Below are 26,105 nucleotides of genomic sequence, written 5' to 3'. Positions count from 1 at the left end.
TGGGAAAACGTCGACTCATTAGTGTATCAAATGAGGCAAAAGAACAGTAATTCAGTGTCATCACGGATCTTTCATTCCTGCCCTCAATGAAATGATAAAAGGGGACAGAACATTCTCCTTGTCAGCACAGACATACAAGGAAGCAGAGGCTGGAGACTGACCGGGGAACATGTGACACTGTGCAGGAAAGGGAACTTGGAACATCTTGCCCTGTCTCTGTCTCTTGCAGGGGAGTGGGGGAAGGGGTGGGCACCATGACTTCTGCTCTATTGTAATTGAGTGTGTAATTCCTACCTTTTTAAGGGCTGGGAAACAACTCCACTTAGTTAAATCAGGTTGTGACAGCATTCAGCAAGAAGCAGGAAAGGGGGCCTGGAACAAAGGAGACACGTCTTCCTTCCCAGAGCTCACCATATAGTAGGTGGATAAAAATATTCAATGCCTTCTGTACCTGTGAGTGCCACCTATCGGGATTTAATCACTTGAACACTGAAGATATCTGGGGGAAAATTTCTTCTGTGTTGAATATGTACAGATTTTTTTTGTCTTGTTATTCTCTAGACAATACAGCACAACCATTTCCATGGTCTTATATATCATGAGGCATTCAGAGATGATTTAAAGTATTTGTGAGAGCTGAGCATAGTGGTGCAGTCCTGTAATCCTAGCATTCAGGAGGGAGAGGCAGGAAGACTGGAAACTTGAGGCCAGCCTGGGTTATACGGTGAGTTCAAGTTCAGCTTCTACATAGCAAGCTACAAAGAGAAACCCTGTTCTAAAATATAGCAAAGGGGGTTGGGGGTTTAGCCCAGGGGAAGGGCTCCCGCCCGGCGAGCACAAGGCCCTGGGTTCGGTCCTCAGCCCTGGAAAAGAAAAAGAAAAAAAAAGGAAAAAAAATAAAATATAGCCAGGGTTGGAGGTAGCATGTTCAAATCCCTGGATTCCTACCATCACAAGGTCAATAAAGAAAATTAAAAGTAAAGTATATGAGAAGATGCACATCGGTAATTTGGAAATACTGTGTAATATGACAAAGGGGATTTGAGCATCTGTGAGCTTGATGTCCATGTGGGGTTCTGGAATGAATTCCCCCACATGAACTAAAGGAAAATCCTACTCTCCTCAGACTCTTGGGAGTTCTTGTCCAGCAAGACAGTAGAAACAAGAGATTATTCATGAGAAAAATCCCAAGATGGAAAGTAATAACGATGAAAGAAAGAACCCCAAATAATCCTCAAAACCGATATAACCCGCAAGCACTAAACAAAAGAAAAGGTTGGTGCTATGGTTTGGATTTTGAATATTCCCCCAATGACTCATGTGTTAAGGGCTTTGTTACCTTATTTTCTGGCCATAAGATGAGTGGTTTTGTCCTGGTATGCCTTCCCATCGTATATTGTACACTACAGACCCAAAGCAGCAGGGCCAACAGATTACAAACTGGTTAGCTCCATGACAATGAATTGATACAAAGCTCTGTGTTCTGTAGTTCATCATTTCAGGTATTTTGATACAGAAGCAGAAAGCTGAGCAATGCTATCAGTGTATATAGCTGCATCCATACCAGACAAAGTAGACTCTAAGGCAGGAGGCATTTTGTAATCTCATTATATATGTCCTGTTATATACCCCATGTACCCCATCTGCCCTGAGATGCCTAGCTGTGCTACCTTCTCTAATCTGATCTGGAAAGTGAATACTAGGCCAAGTCCTGGCTGTCCCCTCTGCCCACCTGGTCTAGAAGTAGGAGGAAATCATGTTTCAACAACAGGTTTCTCTCTTCATCTCTCACCCCCCGGCATTGCCGTGTTTCTTAACTCTGACTTACGTGTGGGACATGTTGTCAGATGCTGGGGGCACTTCTGGGAACACACACACAGTGCATTCCAGCTCTCCTTTCAAGTTGACATGACACGGAGAACAGAAATAAGCAGCAATTATAGTTATTTAATTAAAGGTATGATCAGTGCTGTTAAGCTGAGTTCCCTGGGACCTCTCTACACCTGAACCCCAGAGGCTCCTGATCCTAGCTGTTCCCCACTTGAACAAAGATGGGGAAAACTGGTTCTTTGGTGTATACCCCACCCACGAACCTAACCACCATTGGTACTACTGGAAAGAAGCCAGAAAAGGATGAAATCTTTGACAAGTCGCCCTGGAAGGGTAGAAAGGATAACAGGTCTTTCTGAACAATGAAGTGACTGCAATCCAAACCTGATACCTCCATAGGACACACAGTTCTCTTTATCCTGCTTGTGCAGTCAGCTCCCATGTAGAATCTCAGCACCATGTCCACAGGCCCTGGCCCACGAGGAGGAGACTGTATTCAGGCCTGTAGTTAATGAGTTGCAGGATCAAGTTTCTCTGGTAATTGACTGTGACACACCTGAACACAGACCTGACTATGCACAGAGGCCCAACAGAAAGTGAGGGCAACTTTGGCTAATGCTGAGTGACGGATGGCACTTAATGGGAGGAGGCCGTGCCTAATTTCACATCGTTTTAGTTCACAGAATATCAGGTAATGAGCCTCATTGAAAAACTGGCTCGTGCCTTTCATCTGACTTTTTTCATTTCTACTCTGAGAGTCCTGTAAAGCAAGAATATTGTGCCTTGATCATTGTAGGCTTCTAAATCCAGCCAATGCCAGAGTCCTTTCTTGTTTTTGCCAGTATAAGTTTCAAGGTAGATGTTGGCCTCAATTGATGGCTTTCATGAATCAGTAATAGAGATCCACATACTTCTGAAGATGTCTAGCTTGGTAAGAAGAGCACAGACTGGATTTCAGGCCCTTTTTCTTTTAGCATGGTATTTTGAGAAGTGTACAACCCGTACAGCCTTGCATGTCCATCTAGGTGAACACTGTTATGTTCTGGGATAGTTTCTGTCATACATTCTTTGGAATTCACCTGCAGGGCCTGCGTTAGCAAGTTAGGATTAGCAGAGGAGCAAACAGCGATGGCAGGGGAAAAAAGTGGTTGTCTAGCTTTAATTCTTTCTCTCTGGTCAGGCTCTCTGCTCCAGGAAAAGTTTTGGATGCAGTGCAGGAATTCATCAGGCACCCAAACAACACCCAACAGGTGCAGCAGAAGAGATCAGATGACAAGGAAACAAAAAGAATATTAAAGGGGCCAGACTCAGAAGACTCAGGAAGAAAACTTTTTATAAACCAGAGCCTCCTTTTCGATGTTAAGTTACAAGAACGGGGCCATAAAGGAGCTATCTGCATTGCCCTTCTGCTTTGGCATGCTGAGAAGCTGAAAGACTTGCTCAATGGGTAGAGGACATGTTGGGCAAATGGAAGCCCTGACAGCTCATTTATTGAGCTGGGCTTGGGGCAGGCTTATCTTCTATAATAACGAGCGATGCTCCATCCTGGTCACCTACCATCTGATTGTCTGATGATTACCTCTATTTCCTTAGCTCTGAGAGAATAAAATGCGCAGAAAGGCCACGTTTTTTGAACTCTTCCTCATACACTTCGAGCTACAGCCCTTTTTCTTTTCTCTTCCTATACCGCTCTCTACTTTATCCTGTTATTCATTGGACTAAAATCCATGTTAAATTTTCCCCCTGTGAAACCCTCCTTTTTGTGAGACTCCTTGAGCTTTTAAAATTTTTTCTCTTCAAAGCCAATCTCAAGTTCTGGTGACTTTGTATAGAAACCAGGAATCTGAGGGACACCTCTTACTGTCATCCCAGTACCAAAGGCTGGGTAAGCTTGGGATCTCAGTCCAAGACCAGGAGCAGTTGTTGTTGCTTCTTGCCCTGATCATGTTTGTGTTTTTGTTTTGTCAGCCGTGGGGCCTGGGCGCTGTCCCAGACCTCTTCTTCTCAAGACTAGAGGTCTAGCACTTTGAGCCACAGCTCCACTTCCAGTTTTTGAGTGGTTAATTGGAGATAAGAATCTCACAGGCTGGCTTTGAACCATAACCCTCAGATCTGAGCCTCTTGAGTAGCTAGAATCATAGGTGTGAGCCACTGGCAGCTGGTTTCTGCTCATGGTTTTGTAGGAGGCAGCTGGGTGAAGCATCTCTAGTGGAGGAACGTGAGGGGGGAATGGATGGAGGAACCAATGGGGGTAGGGTGGGAGAGATGGGAGCAAACACAGAGAGAAGGGGTTCAGCAAGCAAAAGAGACTCTCTGGGGGTTAGACGTTGGTTGTAGAGCAGGTGGGATGCTTTTTAATGACTTCTGAAAAATATGCAACAAAAGTAACAGAGGTGATGGAATCAAAGTGTATTATATGCAGGTATGAGAATATCAAAACAGAACCACTTTGTGCAATTAATACATGCTAACAAAAATGGGCATGAATGGAGATCAGGGATCATTTTCCTTAAAGATAATCTAGTTTCTTCTGCATCATTTCTTACCCAGATATTTTCTTCTTTGTGCTATTTCTACGTAAAAAAGCTACTGATTATGTAGATAGGGGTCTATTTCTGTACTCTCTTCTACTAATGAACTTGTGTGTCCTACATTACTGCCATCTGTGCGTGTGTGTGTTTGTGTGTGGTGTCCAGGATCAAACCAGGGCCTTGCAAAAGCTAGTCAGGTGCTCTTCCATTGAGCTAGATTTTTTTTTCTTTTTTTGTCTTTTATTGGATGGGTTAAGGTTTCTTTAAATATCTAATTTTGATACACTCTATTTTTCAATACCTCTGGTGATTACTCAAAATTTTAATATGTACACTTAATGCTATATTTAAAAATGATATCAACATAAATTTGAATTTCTAGTTTTCTCTTGAATAAGATGAGGACCTTGACACGATTCATTTTTCCCTCAATATTCCCCTTCCATCTTCCAGGTGATTTTTTCTTCCTAAAATTATTTTGAAAACCAGATCATTACACTATTTACAACTGAAATATATATTTTCCAAATAATTATGCAACTTATGGTCAATATGCATTTAGATTTTCCAACCAATATTTATCCATTCCTGACCTTGTGGCCCTTTCTTGCATGCTGTAACTGTCCTTATTTTTCTAAGCTTACTCATTTCTAAGACCACTACTTTCAGGAAGGGTTGGTGAAGAGGAGCAGTCCTTTGTTTTTTTGTTTGTGGAAACAGAATGTCATCCTAGAATTCTCCGTATCCAAATGGCCAATTACCAAGAGTGATTCTTCTAAACTTCAAGGTCCATCTCATGATGAGTTTCTCTTGTTTGGATCTTCATATGGCCCACACATTTTGATTTCTGCTTACTACCATAGCTAAGCTCCCACAGGGATGATGGGAACATTTTTTGTGCTGCTTTCAGATTGTGCTATTTTTAAACTTGGAAATTCTGCGTGCGTTCCTACCATCATTGTGAGCAGCCGAGTGGTTAGAGCCAGACAGAACAGCAAGTGCACAAACCCTGTTGCAGTATGGGATTTGGAGAGGCTGTGTGATTGTGGTATGGAGATGGAGGGGGAGAGCTCATAGTGTGATCTAGTTCACACCAGGCTGGGCCCAGGAGTTTGGAGTTCATTCCCAGTGCGGTGGAAACCCATGGAAACATTTTAAGCAGAGAAGTGACATAAGAGTTTCCAGATTTATAAAGTAATTTGGCATTTTCTGCTGGCTTCCTCATTTTCTTCCCCAGCCCCCTGATTTTACTTTCATATACATATGTCTGTTTCCACCATCCCCAGGCACTTTAAAAAAAGCTTTCACAATATAAATAAACTACAAAACCCCCACAATATTAGCCTGCAGATGATAAGAAAAATCGCATCAAAGCACTGGCTTAACCCTGGATTATAAATTGTATGACTCATATGAAGTAAACAATCATTTGCATTATATCTGATCAACTTTTTGTTGAATTAAAATATGCAAGCTAATTATTTAAGAAATGGATTGAAAGAGATTATTGGGGGGGAGAGATAGTAGGGAACTATGGACTAAAATTTTTTTGAAAGATATCAACTAGTAACAATGTACAGAACTTGTTGCAAATTTGATTTAAACTATAAAAGATATGGGATTTATTAGCTGGAAAAATCAATGACATTGTATGACATCTGTATTTGATTCAAAATATTAGAGTGGAGTAAGAATGCTGTGGTAAGATGCTTGTGAGTAGACAATTTTTTTTTGGTCGGTCATGGGGCTTGAACTCTGGGCCTGGGCGCTGTCCCTCAGCTCTTCAGCTCAAGGCGAGTGCTCTACCACTTGAGCCAAAGCGCCATTTCCAGTTTTCTGAGTGGTTTATTGGAGATAAGAGTATCACAGCCTTTCCTGCCTGGGCTGGCTTTGAGCTGTGATCCTCAGATCTCAGCCTCCTGAGTAGCTAGGATTACTGGCATGAGCCATTGGCACCTGATTTCATGTAGTAAACATCATCCATATACTTACCAGCCATCCATCCATTCACCCACTGGCATATCTATATGTGCTTTTATCTAATTATCAATCTATGTTTCACTATCCTTAAATTTTTTTGCAAACAATTATTCAATGGTTTGGCTGAGAGTTGCTGTCTTAATTTTTGTTACCCCTCAGATCAAGGACCAAGTGCCAGTGTTTCTTTTGTGCATGCAGAAAAATCTTGGGGAGGGGCTGGGAAGTTGGCTCAGTGGTAGAGTGCTTGCCTTGCATGCCTGAGGCCCTGGGTTCAATTCCTCAGCACCACATAAGCAAAAAGAAAAAAGCCAGAAGTGGTGCTGTGGCTCATGTGGTAGAGCGCTAGCCTTGAGCTGAGGAGCTGAGGGATAGCGTTCAGGCCCAGAGTTCAGGCCCCATGACCGGACCAAAAAAAAAAAAAAAAAAGAAAAATCTTGGGGAGAAATAAGGGAAAGCTGTCACCTAATTAAGCACATCAGTACCAAAAATGACCACAACTCATTCCTGGAAAATACCTCAGGATTGTCCCAGTGGAGTGGTTGGTGATGGGATTTTCAATACCAGCTGCAGTCAGCACTTTATTGAGGGCTGGTCTGAAAAGAAGTCAGCTTTTAGAATGCTGTGCCCAGGCCAAATGTTCTACAGCTTTTTTTTTTTTTTTTTTTTTTTTTTTAAATCTTTATCTGGTGAGCCTGGTATTTAAATAGGACTCAGCAATCTTAAAAAGGATGTTTTCTTATTACATGTAAATTAATCTCAATAGCAATAAATCTCTTAGTTGACCAGTCAGCCAGATTAAAAAAAGACCAAAAGGGCCTTTTTTTTTGGTCCTGACATTTTCCAAGGGTCCTGACATTGTTAAAGCCTTCAACTTGAAGCCAATATAATTTTTGGCATCTTTTCTCAGAGAAATTCAGTGGAGGAAAAAAAAAGCCTATTCTTCCTCCTCCTCCTTCACTTTTTTTTTTTTTTTTTAAAGAATGAAAGTATTTATTCTTCATCAAGGAAAATGAAGAACGAGTTAGTTTATATTCAGGATTTTATACTGAGTTGATTTAATGTGAGTTAGAATTTTTGGAGAAAGACAGCAATAATTCTACTGCTTTAAGTATTAAAACCAATAAGCTTCCGACGTGCATAATTCATATTCAAGAGAGAGCTTTTTCTAGCTTCATAATTATTACTTCCTCCCATGGTTAAAATTAGTGGCTTCTATTTGGTGGCTTTCTTGAGGGATATGTTATCTCTCCCCGGGAGAGATCAGCTCAGGGAGACTTCAGGCATCTTTTAGCTTTTCTCTGTTGCTCCTAGGCAAAAACATTGGCAATATCACTTTCTGGTTTGAAAATGATTGGCTGCCAATCCACGGGGTGGTGCTGGAGGGTATTTTCAACTCCCCCAAAGTCCCCATCTTAACATTCCAGGTGTTTCTGCCTCCATATGAGGCCAGAAGATTGCTTTCTTTTCCCAGTGAGACTGACCTGGTGGTTTTCTGTTTAATTCCTGCTGGAGGTTGTCAGCTGCTTTTTGCTAGAGGTGACAGAAGTGACCTCAGACTTGTACATATGGCCACTGGGAATTGTGACTTCTGAAAATCCGGACACCAACTCTCCCAGAATCAAGGGGATGGAAGCCATCAGGTGCTGAACAATTACAAATTCAACAATGCCACCCTTGCTGTATTGTATAAGGATGAGCCTGCAATTTAAAATGCTGTGATTTTCTTCCCTTGAAATTCTCTGTATCAACATCCACACTATAGTTGATCTCATATTGCTTATTGGTCCTGACTAATGTTTTCTTTCCTTCAAATCTTATCACACAAGTTACTGGAGATGGTGGGATTCGCAGGGTTTCTAGTTATTTTTATAGGGGTTTTGGTTTTTTTAGGTTGTAGTTATTTTTGTTTTTCTGACTCTGGGGACTGAGCTCAAGGCCTTGTATTGCTAAGCAGGTATACTTTGCCACTTGCCTCCATTTTTGCTTTAGTTGATTTTTCAGAGAAGTTCTCATGTTTTTTACTGTCTAGTTTTGACCCATGATCCTTCCATCTCCATCTCACAAGTAATTAGGATGAACACTGTGTGCTACCGGAGTTTCTGTTCTCATGGACTTCAGATTCAGGTCAATGGTAAATGGTAGAAACTAGACATATTTCTACTCTGTTCTCCATTTTTGACTCCATTTTGTTTTCTCAATAAGATGCTGAGATGTGTCAGGTTCAAGGGTTACACAGGCATTATATATGATGAGACAACCATCATATGACATAATCAAGGCAGAGGTGAGAGATGAGTTGTGAGGATGAGACCCTACCATAACTGGGAGAGGAGAGAAGGGAAGGAAGTCACCGGGATATACATCGTGCTAGCACTTGCCAGATTGTTCCTGCTTGATCCTGAAGCAGTTTTGCAGCAATGTAGGATATCACATTCAGACAATGCTGATCAAAGAGATAGCAGCAATAGATGCATCCAGATATGTATACCTTAAAGAGAACCCTCCAATTCTGTATGGGCCAAGTCCAAGGACTCTTGTTTTTTTAAGACAGGAAGGAAACTAGATAGCTCTATATGTAGTGACAATCCTGGAAGCTACAGAGTCCCTCTGGACAGGATATCACTGACGAACTTCTTGAATCTTTGTTTCCCAGTTAGGACGAGCCAAGGAAAGCCAACAATGCACTTCTAACTAGCCATTCAGGGTGTCCACTTCTCATTGCTGGTAATTAACCTACTTTCAGGTCTCTCATGCCAACATCCTCTAGTCAGACCACACCTGTGCTCTTGTTTCTGTGAATTAAAAAGCTTTCTCATTCCTCTGTTTGCCTTTGTGATTCTGCCAAAACCTAAGTGCCCACGGCTGACTCCTTTGCTACAGCAAGCTCAGAAATAAATAGCTTCTGCTTTTCTCATTTGGTCTTTGTTTATTTGCACAACACTGCAGTTTAAATAGGATCCAAGGGCCAACTGGGTTCCGTACCATCCCAATTGCTATTCCTTTGTTTATTCATTCACAAAAGAAATATTTATGTAAGGCATTATGACAGACACCAATAATCCTAGCAGTTGGAAGTTAAGTACAACCCTGGACCAAAAGAAAAATAAAACTCATTTACCAACAACTTTAACATAGGTCAGGAGCAAATGAACAAAACATAAGCTACAGTCCCCTTCTCACAGGATAGTGTCCTGACAACTATGGAACAGACTTGATAACCTGGAAATCCAGTCAATAAGCATTAATGTGTTGGTGCAGAATTTTCTAGAAGTGTTACACTAACTGCTGGTTCCACAAGGCAACTTCCAGGAAGCTGAAGTTGGGTGCTATGTCAACAGTTATACAATTGAATGCAAACTTGAGAAATTAAAATTTAAAGTCCAACAAGCCCATAATCTCACAGGTAATACTTTAGAATAAGTCTCTATCGGTCAAAATTTAGCCAGATAGTTCCATTAATTTTACATGTATTAGAGCAGTTCCCATGAGTGAAGTGTGAAGAAATGACTAGAGCATGATGTAATACATCTGTTAGACAAAGACAATACATTTGAAGATGTGGCTTGGTAATAAATTCTAAGGATGTTATTCAGAGATTAATGTGGAGGGAAAAAAGCTTGTGAAAGATGAGGTTTACTTTGGTTTATTAATGCTCACGATAGTCCTAATTACCACTCTCTGATAGTCAAGGTTATTTTCCAGCCTTGGTATGTGAATGACCTTCCCTCCTACTTTGTCAAAAAAGGATGTTCATGGCTGGCTGCACGTAGAAAAGACAGCTAAAATGGCCCTTTCTGAAGTATCAGTTCCTCAAGCAATTTCAGCTTAATCAACAGAGCTCCTTGGCATTGTTTTAGCTTCCCATTATTCTTTCACAGAGAAATTCAATAGAAGGAATTGTTGGGCACTAAAGAACTAAAAAGGCAAAAGAGGACAGAAAGAAACCAGCCAAAAGCTGCCACCCGTAGAGAAGAGGTGGAGTCTTAGTGCATAGGAATGGAGGAGACTGTGCATCAAGACACTGGACAGATGCTTGGGGAATGGAAACTAGGTGCTGGTGATATCTCTGAGGGGCTGTTATGGGGCTGTATTACCAAGTGTATTAAGAGTCACCCCTGGAATGAAGACTAGCCTTTGCAGGGCTGAAGTACCATTATGGTAGGAAGCAAAGAGGAAACAGGCATAAAGCACAAAGTCCTGTCTCTAGCCTTGCCACCTCTCTTTGGGCCTCTCTATTGGCAGATCTGAGAGGACCCAGCTGACACAGGAGAAATGAAGTTGGCTTTGTCTCAGACCATCACTAAAAACTGAATACTGCTGGATCCCTGCTGTAACTGTGGTTCTCCATCAAAAAGATTCACAAAGAGCATCTGTCCTGAACGTGCTGACTTATTACTGTCATTAATTTCTAAACAATGTAACAGTGCATATCAAGTTTATGTTTGCCAGCCTAAGTAATCTAGAGATGATTTACAGTACAGGAAGTGCAAAGGTGATATACAAGGATCAGGCCCTTGCCTGTAAGGCACTTGAACACCCTCAGATTCTGAAACCCTGAGTCCTAGCACAGACATCTCCCTGCTCCATACCTAAGAATGTAGAGGGTGAAGTTAGACCATGAGAAGGAATGGCTTAGTATCTGTTAAAGCCCAGCCCTCAGACCATTCAGCATCCATATACAAAGTGATTATGAAGATAACTCTAACAAGAGAATCATCTCTTTAGTTAATTGCAAATGTTCTTTACCTAATTGCAAATGTTCTTTCTGCAAAAAAGATACCCTCACCCTTTCCAAAAAGAGACATGAAGTTCCAGCAGACGTCCTATCAATTTCTGGAAAGGTGATACGAGTCATCTCTTGACTTAATCACAACTAAATTTGGCCCTGGAACCTACCTGAACATTGACAAATAAAAAAAAAGTTGATTCCTAAAAACATACAACTGCTACAGAAACTTGTTTCTGGTCATTCACAGGCTTAATAAATTCCACTTTCCCACCCCCACCCCTTCCACAGTCCATGTTTCCTCTTCTCTCAGCTCCTCCCAGTTTACATCTGGTAGAGCACCCCAGAACTTCACTGCCTAAGGGCCTACACTGCTCCCCTTTGAGGTGACTGTTTTCCATTAAAAATCTGTTATTTGTTATGGATTGGAAGTGCTAAAATTCTGTTTAGTCTCCTGTGTTCAAGATATTGTAGCAACAGCAAAACCCCCCTTGGCTGTCAGAATTACTTACATCACCAAGTAAATAAACTCCTTTGCTTGTTGATCTAGTGCTAAAATAAGATGGCGGGTTTCCGCCTCAGCGGAACCCGTGTCTTGTGGTGGCACACCACTTCCTCGAATCTGTCAATGGAGACAAGAGCAAACCACCATTTACAGTAAGAGGTGCTCCCTCTACCATTGCTTGACTCCCGACCACTCATCCTGACTGAGCCACAGCCCCAGGCAGTGATCCCTAATTCAAAGCCCCAGTTTGATTTAATCAGGTGGAGTGCTGTACTCTGCCCTCGCCCGGAGTCTTCAACAGACCATTCCACCATCCTGCTATACCCACTGCTCCTGGGTGATTGGGGACAACCAAGAGTAAGTCCAAGGACTCATGGATTGTGGTACTAGGAGGTATGGAGAACTTCCAGCTGCCTTTCTCCAAGAGGGAAAGAAAAGAAAGTGTGGTTCTCATCCTTGCAATGAAACAGCCAGATTCTTAAAATTCACATTTTCCATAACTTGTGGAAAGCTGAGTCACAGAGCCACCCAAATCTAGATTCGAGGAGAGAAAACATATGGACAAAATGAAATTGGTTAATTCTCAGAAGTACTAAATAGGTATTGCCAGCCAGACATGCATACTATTTCATATGTTTCTGAACTTGGCATTTAGAGTTCAAAGTGGACGATCATCTAGTTGATGCTACGTTCTATCAGCCTGTTACCACAAGAAAGTGACCACTGCTTTTGACCCAAAAAGGGAAATATTTTATGGCTCAACCTAATACATAATTCTAGATACATATTCCAAATTGATGGCTGGTTTTTACAAGTTACTATTTGCATAAAAGTTACATTACTGAATTCGACTAAAATTATTATTTGCAAGTATGAGAAAAATGAAAAAGTACCTGAAAAAAGATGGTTATTACATAATATTTATTTATTTTTTATTTGGTTCAGTTGTGGGGCCTGAACTCTGGGCCTGAGTGCTGTCCCTCAGTTCTTCAGCTCAAGGCTAGCACTCTACCACTTGAGCCACAACGTCACTTCCGGCTTTTTTTCCTGCTTATGTGGTGCTGAGGAATCGAAGCCAGGGCCTCATGCATGCAAGGCAAGCGCTCTACCACTGAGCCAACTTCCAAGCCCAGAATACTTAAAGACATTAAATGCTTCACAGGAACAAAAAAATACTGCTGTGACTGCACAATAACCTGACACCATGCACATACGTCAAACTGGAGAGGAGGCATGTTTATTATATAAATTTACATATAACAAATTCTCATGACATCTGGTTCCTAAATGGATATATGAACTGGCTTGACATGATTATTAATTTAAGAGTAAAATGTAAACTTTACTTTCAATTATATGAGTCAATCTGAGATAGTGACAGAAGAACTATACATATATATAAAAAGGTAAAAAATCTTTAGGAAAGCAACGTTTTGTATGTATGTACACTTAAAGATCAAGGGCTGAAATTTCACTACTGATAAAAACCACTAGAAAAGGATGTATAACACCCATCACACATCTGTTTCAAAAACAGCATGTCTCAGAAATTATACATTTCTTTACAAATAAACACATTACAATATGAACTATAGAATATTGGTTGAGTTCCAAAATATGCTGCTTCTACAGCATCCCGGGACCCTACTTTAAAGCATTTAGTTTAGTCTTGGGGCTTTAAGAACATCTTCTTTGCTTTTCTTGGTTTTATGTTTCCATTTTCATCTTCTTCAAAATTGGCACGATCCCGCTTCTTAGCAAATTTTTTTCCAATTGTCCCCACCAAAGTTTCATATCTGTAAAGATGAGAAACAGCCCAAGTTTAATTTCAACCCAAAAAGTAGGAATCAGGTCTTGTCAGGAATATGAAACCAAATGCAACAAAAATAAGAAATATAAAAGTAGTTTGAAAGAAACCATTTGATCTAAACATTTATGAAATTTGCTAGGATGATTAAATTTTTTTTTGCTGGTTTTGTTTTTGCCTTTCCTTGCTTAAATTGACAAGTTCCTTTTGGAGCGTGTGGATGAAGCTCTAAACAAGAGCCCTCAGATCGTGGTTCAAAGCCAGCCTGGGCAGTAAAGTCTGTGAAACTCTTATCTCCAATTAACCACCAAAAAAACTGGAAAGGGAGCTGTGGTAGAACACTCACCTTGGGGTGAAGAGCTGAGGGATAGTGCCCAGGCCCAGAGTTCAAGCCCCAGGACTGGCCAAAAAAAGAGCCGTCAGACCGTAAGGTCTGCTTGCATGCCTAGGCAGGCTGGCAGCTGAGACCATTGAAAGCAGACCTTAGTTTCATTCCCGCTGGGCACTGGTTTTAATGCTTTAGTATAAACAGTGGGTCAGGGAAGAAGAGAGGAGAGCCAACGGCTGCCATACCACGTTATAAAGCAGAACCAAAGCAACACTTACCTTCTGGCCATTTCTTCATCCGACACATCAAGCTCGACTGTTTCCTCTTCCTCTTCCTCATCTGCTTTGTTCTTTGCATTCATCTGAAGCATTAATTTCTGAAAAACACACCAGTGCCAGCCATGAGGGTTAGAGAAGGCTTCCTGAAAAAAGCTGCTGTCAAACTTATTTAAAGGCAAAACGTTTGTCAAAATGTCTAAGGTATTCCCTGTAATATTTTATACCACAGTGCTAACAGAGTGCAGCTCCAAATCAGAATAGGACAATGCCCCGACAGACCTAGTTAGCTACAGTTCTCTAGAGGCTTCCTGGAGAAATGGTTCCCAGCTAGGGATGGCTGTGCCCTCCAGGGGATAGTTAGCAATGCCGAGACCATTTTGGTTGTTACAGCCATGAAAGGACTGTGTGTGCACTATTGGCTTTTAGTGGGCAAAGGCGGAGACCAGGGATGCTGCTGACCAGCCTGAGCATTTATCTGCTCAGGACAACCAGTCTCAAAGAATGAGCTAGACCCAAAGGCTGTACTACCAAGGGTGATAAACCCTAGCTCAAGTGATAGCCACAAAACAAGACTTCAATCAAATATGTCTATCTAAAATGCCAATCAATCTGAGACATATGTAACAGGTGATAAATAAAGAACTGCTTTTCTATAAACCCAAGGCAGGAAATTCAAACAGTTCAGTTACAAGGTGAATATTCATTTTTCAAATAGGTTTTCAAAAAGGACTCACTTAAAATTCTATTTACAACCTTGGATAAAAGCCTGTTCATTTACAAGTCAAATTATACAATTTTTAAGTAACGTTTTTCCATTAGAAAAGATACATTTATAAATTCCAGAAAAGAACTTTTCATAACAGCATCATATGAATAAAATCTTGACATTCCTATAAAAGGCACAGGTTGCAATTCTAACTCAGTGGCACTATCAGGGATTGTATACTGCTATATTAAATTACCTGCTCAATTCTTCTGTAAAACTAGACTGCAATGCCTGCAATTTCTTTAAATAGCTATGGCAATATTTCAAGACTTGTTATTTTCTATATAATGAGGAGCAATGATACCTGGGAGGGAGAAATTTGCGCTCAATTACTGGCTGAAAAAAATTTAAGTGGAAAATTTTTACATTTGAAACATTTATATTTAATACCTCAACTTCAGGATTGAATCCTCTGAATGACATTCTTCCATAGAGAAGATCTTCACATGACAAGAAACTCTGCTCTTCTATTATGAAACTCCTAAACAGGATAATAAACCTGTGTTAATAGTGTGTCTACTTATGGCTGAGTAAGTCAAGACTGAATGGAAAAACCAATCAGATGACTGTCAGCAGACTCTAGTAAAAATACAGGGTTTCTAATTCAGAGTTAGAAATAAAATATGATTAATTTGGCAAGCAAAGGCATCAGAAGACGAGAGGTCAGCCACAGGGGCTGCCTCTCCTGGATATGATTATATGAATTTAGACCCTAAAAGGTTCCCTTGAAGCAATTTGTCTTTTACTCACCATGGAGTTTTTTTTTTTTGTTTTTTGCTTTTTAGTGTTTTTTTTTTAATTTATTTATTTATTTTATTAAATATCCCAAAAGCGGGCGTGGGATTCTAAGTAGCAGGGGAATGCCAGAGGTCTGGGCAACTTTCACATGTACTGTCAGAACTCTTAGCTCTAAACACCAATAACTTGGGCAGAGGAGTCTGCTATGAGAATGCTGGGAAAGCTGGGTGAACAGAACTGGAATATGGGGAAAAGTTGGGTGGAGAGGTAGCCAGACCCAAACCCAAATCATTCTCCAGAACTACTCCTGTAAAATACTGCTGCTGACAGCTCAATGAAACAATGGATCAAGAAAACGTGGTAAATATACACAATGGAAATTTATTTATCCATTAGGAAGAACAGTTATTACATCATCCGCAACAAAATGAATACATCTGGAAAAAACTATATTAAGTGAAATAACTGTATCTATATCTCTCTCTATATATAAACATGGTTCAACAGATGAAAACTGCTAAACCTAATGTAAACAAAACCAAGGTTAAGTCATATCTCAAGAGATACAGAAAAAAGCCTTTGACAAAACCCAAAAATTCACGATGAAAATAAAATAGGAAGTTCATGCTTTACTGTACACAATGTATGTTAATTAGAAGTTTTTGAAAAACAACAACAAAAAACAGAGTAGAGAAAAAGGCTGTGACTGAGCTCTTTTGGTTCTTAAACTGCTATTACTTTTAATACAATTTATCCAGCAAGCATTTATTGAATCTCTAGTGTGTTCCTGGCTAAGCACTTAACATCCTTTAACGAATGCTTATAGCCATCCCAAGAGCTGCTCACAATCATGCTGTCCATTTTTGTACTTGAGGAACTGAATCTTAAGAGAAAGTAGTGTGTCCAAGAGCCACCCAGCTAATCAATGCTGAAGTCAAGATAAAACAGTTTCCCGTCCACCTCCCAGCTCAGCTGGTACTTGAGAAATGGTTCTGAATAGTGATGAATTCATCTCATCCATTTATCTAAGTCCTTTGGGAAGCTATTTGTCTGTTTTTCCTGATGGTTTCTTACCTTAGTGAGCTCTATGATACATAATTTACTTAAATTCTTGTCACATGCTTGTTTTTTTTTCTTTGTAGACAAGGTCTTGCCATACATTGGAGGTTAACTTAGAACCTACTATGTAGTCCAGGCTTGGCCTCGGCCTCCTGAGTGACAGGACTGTATAGGTTGTGCACCACCATGGTTGGCAGAACTGCCACGTATGCTGAAACAGTGAGGCCTAATGTACACACGGATCTTCTTTTTTTTTTGTCCGTTGTGGGGCTTGAACTATGGGCCTGGGCGCTGTCCCTCAGCTCTTCAGCTCAAGGCTAGCATGCTACCACTTGAGCTACAGTGCCACTTCTGGTTTTCTGATGGTTTACTGGAGATAAGTGTCTCATGGACTTTCCTGCCTGGGCTGGCTTTGAACCGCCTCAGCCTCCTGAGTAGCTAGGATTACAGGCGTGAGCCACCAGCGCCCGGCCTGATCTTCTTAATATAAGTCCATGTATAAAGTTTACTGGTTTAACAGTTCTTAGAAAACTATTTGCAAGCCTAAAGCAAGAAACTAATCAGGCTTTTTTATGCCACTAGAGTGGTGGGTCTAATGATTTCTCTGATTGCCTTATCATTATCAATATTAATTCTAATAAACCTACTCTTTCTCTTTAAGCTCTGGCAAATCCAAATACCAGTGTTCTTCACTAATGATCTTCTTTTCTTCCTCTTCTAGTTGTTTCTTAGTTTCTGAGTCCAGTCCCCTTTGCATGAACTGTCAAAACAAAATCAGTGTCAGCATTCTTGATCATCCTGCAGTATTGGTACCTAGACTGCACCCGGTTCAGAGTTTTAAAAAGAATGCTCTTCTGAATGTAAACAAATCTAGGCTTGTTTCATCTTTCTTTACTCTTTTTTGGATGGTTCTAAAGGCAAAGGCTTCATCTTATCATTCATATTCCTGTGGGATTTGTTAGCTTGGGCTAGCTTCAGGAATTGCAATCCTTACATTTCAGTTTTCTGAGTAGCTGGCATTATAGGTGTGTCACGTTTTTTAAAATATATTTTTATTGTAAAAATACTGTACAGAGGGTTAGTTACATGAGTGAGGTAATGAGTACATTTCCTATTGAGCATTGTTACCTCCTCTTTTGTTTTTCCCCTATCATCCCTTTTCTCCCCACCTTCCTAACGTCTCCCCCCCCCATTTTTTTTTTTTTTTTTGGGTCTGGTTGTGGGGCCTGAACTCTGGGCTTGGGTGCTGTCCCTCAGCTCTTCAGCTCAAGGCGAGTGCTCTACCACTTGAGCCACAGTGCCATGTCCTTTTTTTTCTGCTTATGTGGCACTAAGGAATCGGGCCCAGGGCCTTATGTATGCAAGGCAAGTGCTCTACCACTGAGCCACCTTCCCAGCCTCCCCCTATTTTTTTTAAATGGCATATAAATACCTGTATAGATCTATGTAATACTTATGGTAAGGATAGAAAACCAACTGGATATGAATTATCCTCTTCATCCGTTACATCATAGCTCAACTCCATTTGATTCTTTTTTTTTGGGTCCGGTTGTGGGGCCTGAACTCTGGGCCTGGGCACTGTCCCTCAGCTCCTTAGCTCAAGGCTAGCGCTCTACCACTTGAGCCACAGTGCCACTTCTGGTACTAAGGAATCGAACCCAGGGCCTCATGCATGCAAGACAAGCGCTCTACCACTGAGCCACCTTCCCAGCCCCTCCATTTGATTCTTGCACATGGAATGTCTCCTCGTTAATTTTCAAAACATTAACTTCTTTTCTTGGGAAATTCTGTCTAACCATGAGAGGTTACATCTCTCTTTAAGTACATATGGGCCTCGCCATGCACTTTGAATTTTGATCTTTTCTGGGCTAGCCACATGCTGTATACTATGTGGTGATCTAGCCTAAGCCACAGCTCCCAGACTGCCACCCAACGTCTAAGGCACACAGTGCACCCTGCTCCTACATATTTGGTAGGTTAGGTATGTCAAAGGCACCTGTATAACTCTGCATTTTCAATGGGTTGTGGTCAGCGACAGACAGTAGTGCAGTCATTAAGAGCAAGGGCTTGGGAGCCCGAGGGCCAGGCCATCCTTATCAGCTGGGTAACTTTAGGCACCACTTGTTTCAGTTGCTTCCTCTGTCCAGAATAAACGGAAGCATCTCAGGGGTTTGTATCATGTGAACTAGATTGGGGGGAGGAAAGGGGCGGCTCACGGCTGTCTTCCTAGCTACTGAGATCTGAGGATCATGGTTCAAAGCCCATCGGGGCAGGAAAGCTCAGGAGACTCTGATCTCCAATTAGCCAGTAAAAGGCCGGAAGCAGAGGTGTGGCTCAAGGAGTAGAGTGCTAGCCTTGGGGGAAAAAGCTAAGGGAGCGAGGGCCTGAGTTCAAACCCCAGGACCGGCAGGCACGCGCACGCACACGTACACACGCGCACACATGTACACATGCACACATGCACGCGCACACAGGCAGGCACGCACACATACACACGCACGTACATATGCACATATGCACGCGCACACACGCACGCACACGCACACACATACACACACACGGAAAAAGGGAAAACCACCCTTTCTGAGATCCCTCGCCATGGGTGCCCGCTGCCCGCTTCTCTAGCCCCGCTTGCTGTCTGCCTTCTGGTTTCCTGGAAGCTGCCAGGTCTCCTCTCTCAGGCTGCTGGGCTCGCTCTTCTCTCGGTAAATCTAGGAAGCCACCCTGCCGTCCTTCCTCTTACCTCCTATTTATGGATCGGTGCCTGACAGAAGCCCCACTCAGGGCCCCGGCTTCGACCAGGGCAAGCTCGTGTGTAAGCGAGCTCCTATCCGACCCGCCGCGGCCTCACGAGATTTATGAATGAATGAGCGGACGAACGCCCTCCACAGCTCCAAGTTTGCCCGCCGCCTCGGCCCCAGACAGGTCGGGAGATCCGGGGCTCTGCCGCCCCGCCCAGCTCCCCAGAACCCCCGCACCTTCATGCGCAGCAGGTTCTTGGACAACTTGGTCTTGCGTTCAGACGCCATGCTGGCTCTAGATCCGGCCACGAAACCCTGGCGCGCATGCGTGCTACCGCGCGCGCTCGCCGGAAACACGCCCTGCGTCCTACGTCACGCGCGTCGCCCCGCCCGCCCCGCCCCCATGCTCGAGCGGCTCGCGCTCTCGGCGCGCGTCCTGTCTCTGCCTGGGGAGCGTTCGCCTCGCAGAACTCGGACCAGCGCGTCCGCTGCGGACCCGGGTGAGGACGGTGAGGAGGTGTGGTTTTTAAACACTGGGAAAGCGGACTCCGTCCTCAGGAACGCTCTGTTCCGTGGGACAGCCCGTCGAGCTGCCCGGGCGCGGCGCGGGAGACGCGGCCCGGACGCGTGCGGCCTGAGCCGGGCCTCGCTGGACGCCGGACGCGTGCGGCCTGAGCCGGGCCTCGCTGGACGCCGGACGCGTGCGGCCTGAGCCGGGCCTCGCTGGACGCCGGACGCGTGCGGCCTGAGCCGGGCCTCAGGCGGGCCCGGACGCCGGACGCGTGCGGCCTCAGTAGGGCCCGGACACCGGACGCCGCCTCGGGTCTCAGCAGGGCCCGGACGCCGGACGCGTGCGGCCTCAGCCGGACGCCGGACACCGCCTCGGGTCTCAGCAGGGCTCACTCTGTGGAACGAGACTATTCCAAGCAGGGAAAGGCTTCAGAGCCCCAACATCTCCAGAAGATTTAATCTAGACTGAGAGAGCACTGGACAGAGAGCGGCTTTAAGGTTGCCCTGTTCAGTACTCTCCAACCACTTAAAAAACGACCCCCCCCCCCCCATTTGTCAGTAGTTGGACTTGAACTCAAGGCCCGAGTGCTTTCCCTGTAACTTCTTTGCTCAATGCTAGGCCATTCGTTCACTCATAAATCTCATGAATTCACCTGAGCCTCAGCTCCACAGCTGGCCTTCTGGTGGTGAATTGGAGATACGTGCCACCGACTTTCCTGCCCCGGCTGGCTTCAAACTGTGATGCTCAGAGCCTGAGTAGCTACGATTATGCCTGGTACATTTTCTTTTTAAAAGCATTTGCAGCCCTGCATTTTGGAAAACACTCAACCTAATGCATTTCCAGTTTTAGCATTTACTGCTTGTTTTGACTTAAGGTACCTTACGTCTTCCAAACTGCTGGGTGCCGGTGGCTCATTGCTGTAATTCTAGCTACTCAGAAGGCTGAGATTTGAGGATCAAGATTCGAAGCCATCCCAGCAGGGAAGTCCAGTGAAACTTTTCCAATAAACAACCAAAAATAAAGCCAGAAGTAGAACTGTGGCTCCAGTGGTAGAGCACTAGGCTGGAGCAAAAGAAGCTTAGGGACAATGTCAAGGCTCTGAGTTCAAGCCCTGGACCAGCACAAAACCCAAACAAAGCAAAGAACAGTATTGCTGTCATGTACTAGATCCAGGGGAGGAAAAGAATCTTCTGGATGCTAAAAATGGACACTTTGTGGAATAAATAAAATCTTCTAAACTGGTTACAGAAATTCATTCAGAAACAGAAACTGTGACATAGTAGAATACAATATGCATAAAAACATCACCATCCTCTCTAATGTCCAGTACATCAAAACAAAACAACTAAACCCAAATAACTGGTGAGTACCAAGTAAGAGAGAAAAAGATGTGATAGAAAGACTTTTAGTGCTACATTAAGTACGGTGGTCCAGGATAAACCTTGCCAGGTAATAGTGCTAATAAGGCTTAAAGATTGAGAAAAATCCTAATCTATGAAGAGTTGGACTAAAGTTCCTGAAATGAGAATATGACAAAGTTCTTGTATGAAGTATGAAGCCCGTGAGTAGGCAGTACAGCAAGATTCCAGGCCACCCTGGCCTGGAAATAAGTCTCCTTGAATGGTGTGACACTGGAGCTAGGTCTGAAATGGAGTTAAGCCTAGAGAAAGTCCTCCAAGTCAATCTCAACTGTTGTGCCACCAACATTGGCAGTGGCCCACTGCACTGTTCCTCTTGTGAAACAGATACAGTAACTCTTTGATCCCTTGCAACCACAATGCTCCTGTCTTTGAATTTATATTGTTGGGACTGTTCAAGCAGTGCTGTGATAGGGGAGGTGAAGAATATTCAGTCTGCATCCAGGAAACTAGAAGCTTACTGAGGTAGATTCTAAGGATGATCTAAGTCTTGTTAGCTTATTTATGAAGAGGAAAACAACAGTTGTGGAGACAAACATGTTTTCCTGAATGACTGTTCCGTCACTTTTTTGCTCTCCACTTTACAATTGTTACTGTCTGAGACATAAAGGTCAAATTCTTGAGCCTGTCATTCAATTTTTTTTAAATTTAACAATGAAAAGTCTTGCAGTGAGAGCCTCTGAAACCTCTTTTCTTCCTCTCAAACTGTAATAAATGAGAAGTGATTTAAGAGGAAGTGTTAATTTTAACTTTGAATGTAAAAGTTCCTTGACAGGTGGAATAACTGATTTTTTTAATGCTGCTTAATTACAGGATACAAAATAGGTGTGTCACACTCAATGTGTTAACCTGTTGTAGTTACAAAGCCAAGAAAACATTGTTTTTGAGGAAGAAACACTTTGAATACATTATACAATGCTAATTTATTTCACAATAGAACTTACTGAAAATGTGAAACCCTCTAATTCCTGCCAACTACTGGATCTATCAAGAATAAGTCTGCAAGTCTCTACTCTTGTAGCAGCACAGTATGCTGGTCAGATGAAGCTGCTGAATACATGGAATGTGACTAGTTCAGGGAAGAAACTGCAGATTTAATTTTAACCAAGTGAAAAATAAAAGTAACTGTATTCACAGCTTTATTGTTTTGGAAGGACTACATTTCACTTTAATCTTTGAAAATTCAGCATCTGAACACACTGTTAAGTGTCAAATACATATCTCAAAGACTTAGTCTGAAAAAGAAGTAAAATAACTCCGTATTCTTCATATTGATTATATGTTGAAGTTTGGATATATTGGTTGAAATAAAATGATATGAAAATGTCATCTGCTCATTTTTTAATGTGGTTGCTAGAAAATTTTAAATGTGTTGCTTGCATTCCTTTCCTTTCCTTTTTTTTTTTTTTTAAAAAAAAAAACAAACAACAACAATGTTTCCTTTTTAACAGCACTAGTTAATTTTTTTTTTTTTTTTGGTTGGTCATGGGGCCTGAACTCGGCCTGGGCACTGCCCCTCAGTTCTTCAGCTCAAGGCTAGTGCTGTACCACTTGAGCCATAGTGCCACTTTCGGCCTTTTCTGCTTATGAGGTGCTGAGGAATTGAACCCAGGGCCTCATGCATGCAAGGCAAGCACTCTACCACTGAGCCACCTTCCCAGCCCAACAGCACTGGTTTAATGGTTGAAGTGGCTATGCCTGCTTTCCTAGTATAGAAGCTAAGAATATTGAGTGAGCAGAAGAAGGAACTCTTATGCATGAGACAATGCTGCTGCTGTAATAGGCATTTGTTTTTGTTCACATGTTTATTTGCAAGTATAGTGCATTGAAATGACATAGTAAACCATATTAGAAGGATACTGGGTAGTTCACGGAATTGATGAGAAGCCTTGAGAATAAGGCTAAGTTAAAAAGACAAAAATCAGGGGCTGGGAAGGTGGCTCAGTAGTAGAGCACTTGCCTTGCATGCACGAGGCCCTAGGTTCGAATCCTCAGCACCACATAAGCAGAAAAAGCTGGAAGTGATGCTGTGGCTCAAGTGGTAGAGTGCTTGCCTTGAGCTGAAGAGCTGAGAGACAGTGCCCAGGCCCAGAGTTCAAGCCCTGCAACCGACCAAAAAAAAAAAAAAAAAAAAAATCAGGACAACCCAGGGAACTAGGTAGCAGGAATGAACTTCATGCCATTGCCAGAATGGATGAACACAAAGACTTTCTCTTTTTAGGGCACTGTACTCAGGGTTTCAAAGTCAGGAGAGTGTATGTATCTGTTTTAGCTTAGGGAAAATCCTGTTTACAATCCCAATAACTCTACATAGTAGGGGAGTTAATTAGTTAAAGGGGAATCGTGCTATTCCTCAAATAAGAGATTATCACTATAATAGACTAAGCAGCAATACTAAGGACAGATATGCACAGGAGCCAGGAAGGAAGCAAGTTCTGTTGAGCCAGTTCAGAAGACTGAATTATTGGTGTGTCATTTTGGAACTCATCCAATATGAAATATTATCTTTTCTCCTTCCTACTTCCCTGTTTTATGCACTAAACAACTATTTACTTAATGCTTCTTTATACTTGTTATATCCAAATTGTATTTCCAGCCTAAAATCTAATACATCTCTTCTGTGCTTAAGTTATTTTAGGAAGCCTTGTCAATTACTTGTATGTAGATATTTTGGCTGAATCAGAGTATTAGTGCTAGAAATGGCCCTATGTGTTAATTCAGAATTAAGGCTTGTTAACATTCCATTTAATTTTCTCTCTAATATGCCCAAATCATTTATTGTTTTGTATCCCTGAATTTGTATCCCTACATTTTTACTGTCTACTAAGTGCATCTTTTTTATTCTTTTTACTTTTCTTTACCAAATATAATTTAGTATTATTTCACTTGGCTTTTGGTCGGTGTCGAGGAACCTACTCCCCAGAGCATATGCCATAGATAGGAATATAGCTCCTAAGCAGAGAATTTTAATAGGAAACCTAATCTGGATTTTAAGAGCTTTGAGAGCTTTTCTTGAGGAAGTGACATCTAAGTGGAGACTTCAAGATGAGTTATGAGTTTGCCTGACAACAAAGAGAAAGAGCTGGAGGGAGTGAAGAATGTTTCAGATGGATAGAAAGGGTTTTCAATGATGCTTATTGTGTAAATGACAAGTCTGGAGAGGCAAGGTAAGACCCCAGCCTAAAGGCAATGAGTTAAGATTGCTAGGATTTTATTTGAAAGTCACCGTGAAGCTATTGAACTGTTGTAAACAGGGAAATGATAATATTTTTAAACTGTGCAGTTGAACGGTGTCATTTTAAAGATCACTGGCTGAAAGTAGAGTGGGGAAACAGGAAAAACAACCCAAAGTAGGCATATTTTCTGACTCTCAAGCCATCTTAAGGATTGATATATTACTCTTCCCACCTTTAAAAAATACTACTATTTTAATAGTCCTATCACCTATGAGATAAATTCCAAACCCAGGTCAAGGCTTGGTGGCCAAGGCTTTCTGTTTCTCCTAGTTTTATCTTCCAGTTTTTAAGTTTTGTCTTACATGTGTTAATTTACTCTTCTGTAGCCAAACTGATCTACTCATTATTTCTCTAAGCATTCCAGATTTAACCTCTACATAAATATTCATACTTCTTTCTCTTTCTGGAATAATGCCTACAGTAATGTTTTCAATTCTTTCAGCTTTTCAAATCCTACCTACCTCTCAATGTCCAATTCAAATTTCCTTCCTCTTACATCAACCAAAACGGATGATAGGGCTGCATTTAGAGTTTCAGTGTTTAACTGCACACGTCCTATTGTTACCTACAGTGATGACAAGTGCAAGAGGGCAATTTTAAAGTATGATACTTAACCTGAGAGCTTCAAACGTGGTTCTGAATATTCATAATGAATGTGTTGAATAAGTGAAAATTTTATTTAAAGTGGGTGAGAGTATATTTTAGGCTTATACATACCCTTTAATAGCTTACAAGCCTAAATACGCAGCAGATTCTGTTCCAACTGAATTGGTAGGTTTTTTTAAAAAAAGATAAAAGAAAAGCTAGTTTACTTTTCCTGCACCAATTCTATTCAGAATGTTCTGTTCAGTTAAAAGTGATATATCTTTGGACTTCGTGGCTTTCTAAAGAAGCTAGTTGCTATAGAGATTATGAAGAATTCTTAAAAATCACCAATTCTTGCAAATGAACCCACCAGGTGTAAACCTGGAAGACATTCAAGAGGGGAGCAAGTTCTTAGGAAAAGGACATGGGGATGAAATGTTAGGGGAGCATGTGATGGTTGTAGAAGTCAAGCCATAGCTGAGATTGTTTGCTTTCCTCAAGAAGAAGGTATTTTTGTGTTTACCAATCAGGAGACTGGAGATACCAAATGCTCTTCTTTATGTCTACAAGTTCTCGCTCCCAGAAAAGGCCAAGCCAGACTATTGAAGTCAAAGTCAGTGGTCAAAAGGAGGGGCAGAGATTGTGTACCAAGTCAAGGGCAGTGGCCCTCTCCCCCTTGTGCCCTCCACCTCAAAAACAAGAGTTCCATATTTTACTTATAAGGACATTCATATATTTGAAGTTATCTTATTATTTGGAGTTGGTTTTGTAGACATGCTTTAGCCTTTTGTACATTTTTTCCCCTGCTACAACTTTAAAATAGTAGGAAACAAAACCCCACTGTCCTAGACTATATTGCTCTACTAGCTTAAACTTCTGGGTATTATACTATGCTGAGAGTATGAGGTGGGGTTGGGGAGAAGAAGAAAGGGAGAAAAGGAGAATGGAAGGAGAGGGAAAACACAAAGGAAACAAACAGCTAACTAGACTGTAAATATCTGTGAGAAAATATCTTCTACTAAGCCTAAGAGCCACTGAACCCTCTTACCTCTGTGAAGATCAAGTG

General features: G+C 41.9%; 1 protein-coding gene across 2 annotated transcripts; it reads right to left on the bottom strand.

The window, feature by feature from the left end:
• Positions 1-12,787: 12,787 nt before the first annotated feature.
• Positions 12,788-19,602, bottom strand: LOC138823547 (M-phase phosphoprotein 6). 2 transcript variants are annotated; one of them, XM_070016935.1, is made up of 5 exons: positions 19,527-19,602; positions 17,196-17,308; positions 15,142-15,232; positions 13,986-14,083; positions 12,788-13,368 (listed from the first exon to the last, which is right to left on the bottom strand). In XM_070016935.1, the coding sequence occupies exons 1-5, from the start codon at positions 19,575-19,577 to the stop codon at positions 13,236-13,238; spliced, it is 486 nt and encodes a 161-aa protein (XP_069873036.1). In that variant the 5' UTR covers positions 19,578-19,602; the 3' UTR covers positions 12,788-13,235. The 2 variants fall into 2 exon arrangements, with proteins under 2 accessions (XP_069873036.1, XP_069873037.1); XM_070016936.1 differs by lacking the exon at positions 19,527-19,602 and adding an exon at positions 19,292-19,462.
• Between the last annotated feature and the right edge of the window lie 6,503 nt (positions 19,603-26,105).

Source organism: Dipodomys merriami, unplaced genomic scaffold, assembly GCF_024711535.1.
Source record: "Dipodomys merriami isolate MVZ:Mamm:240054 unplaced genomic scaffold, mDipMer1.0.p SCAF_120, whole genome shotgun sequence".
Classification (NCBI taxonomy): domain Eukaryota; kingdom Metazoa; phylum Chordata; class Mammalia; order Rodentia; family Heteromyidae; genus Dipodomys; species Dipodomys merriami.
This window is presented reverse-complemented; position numbering and strand designations above follow the sequence as displayed.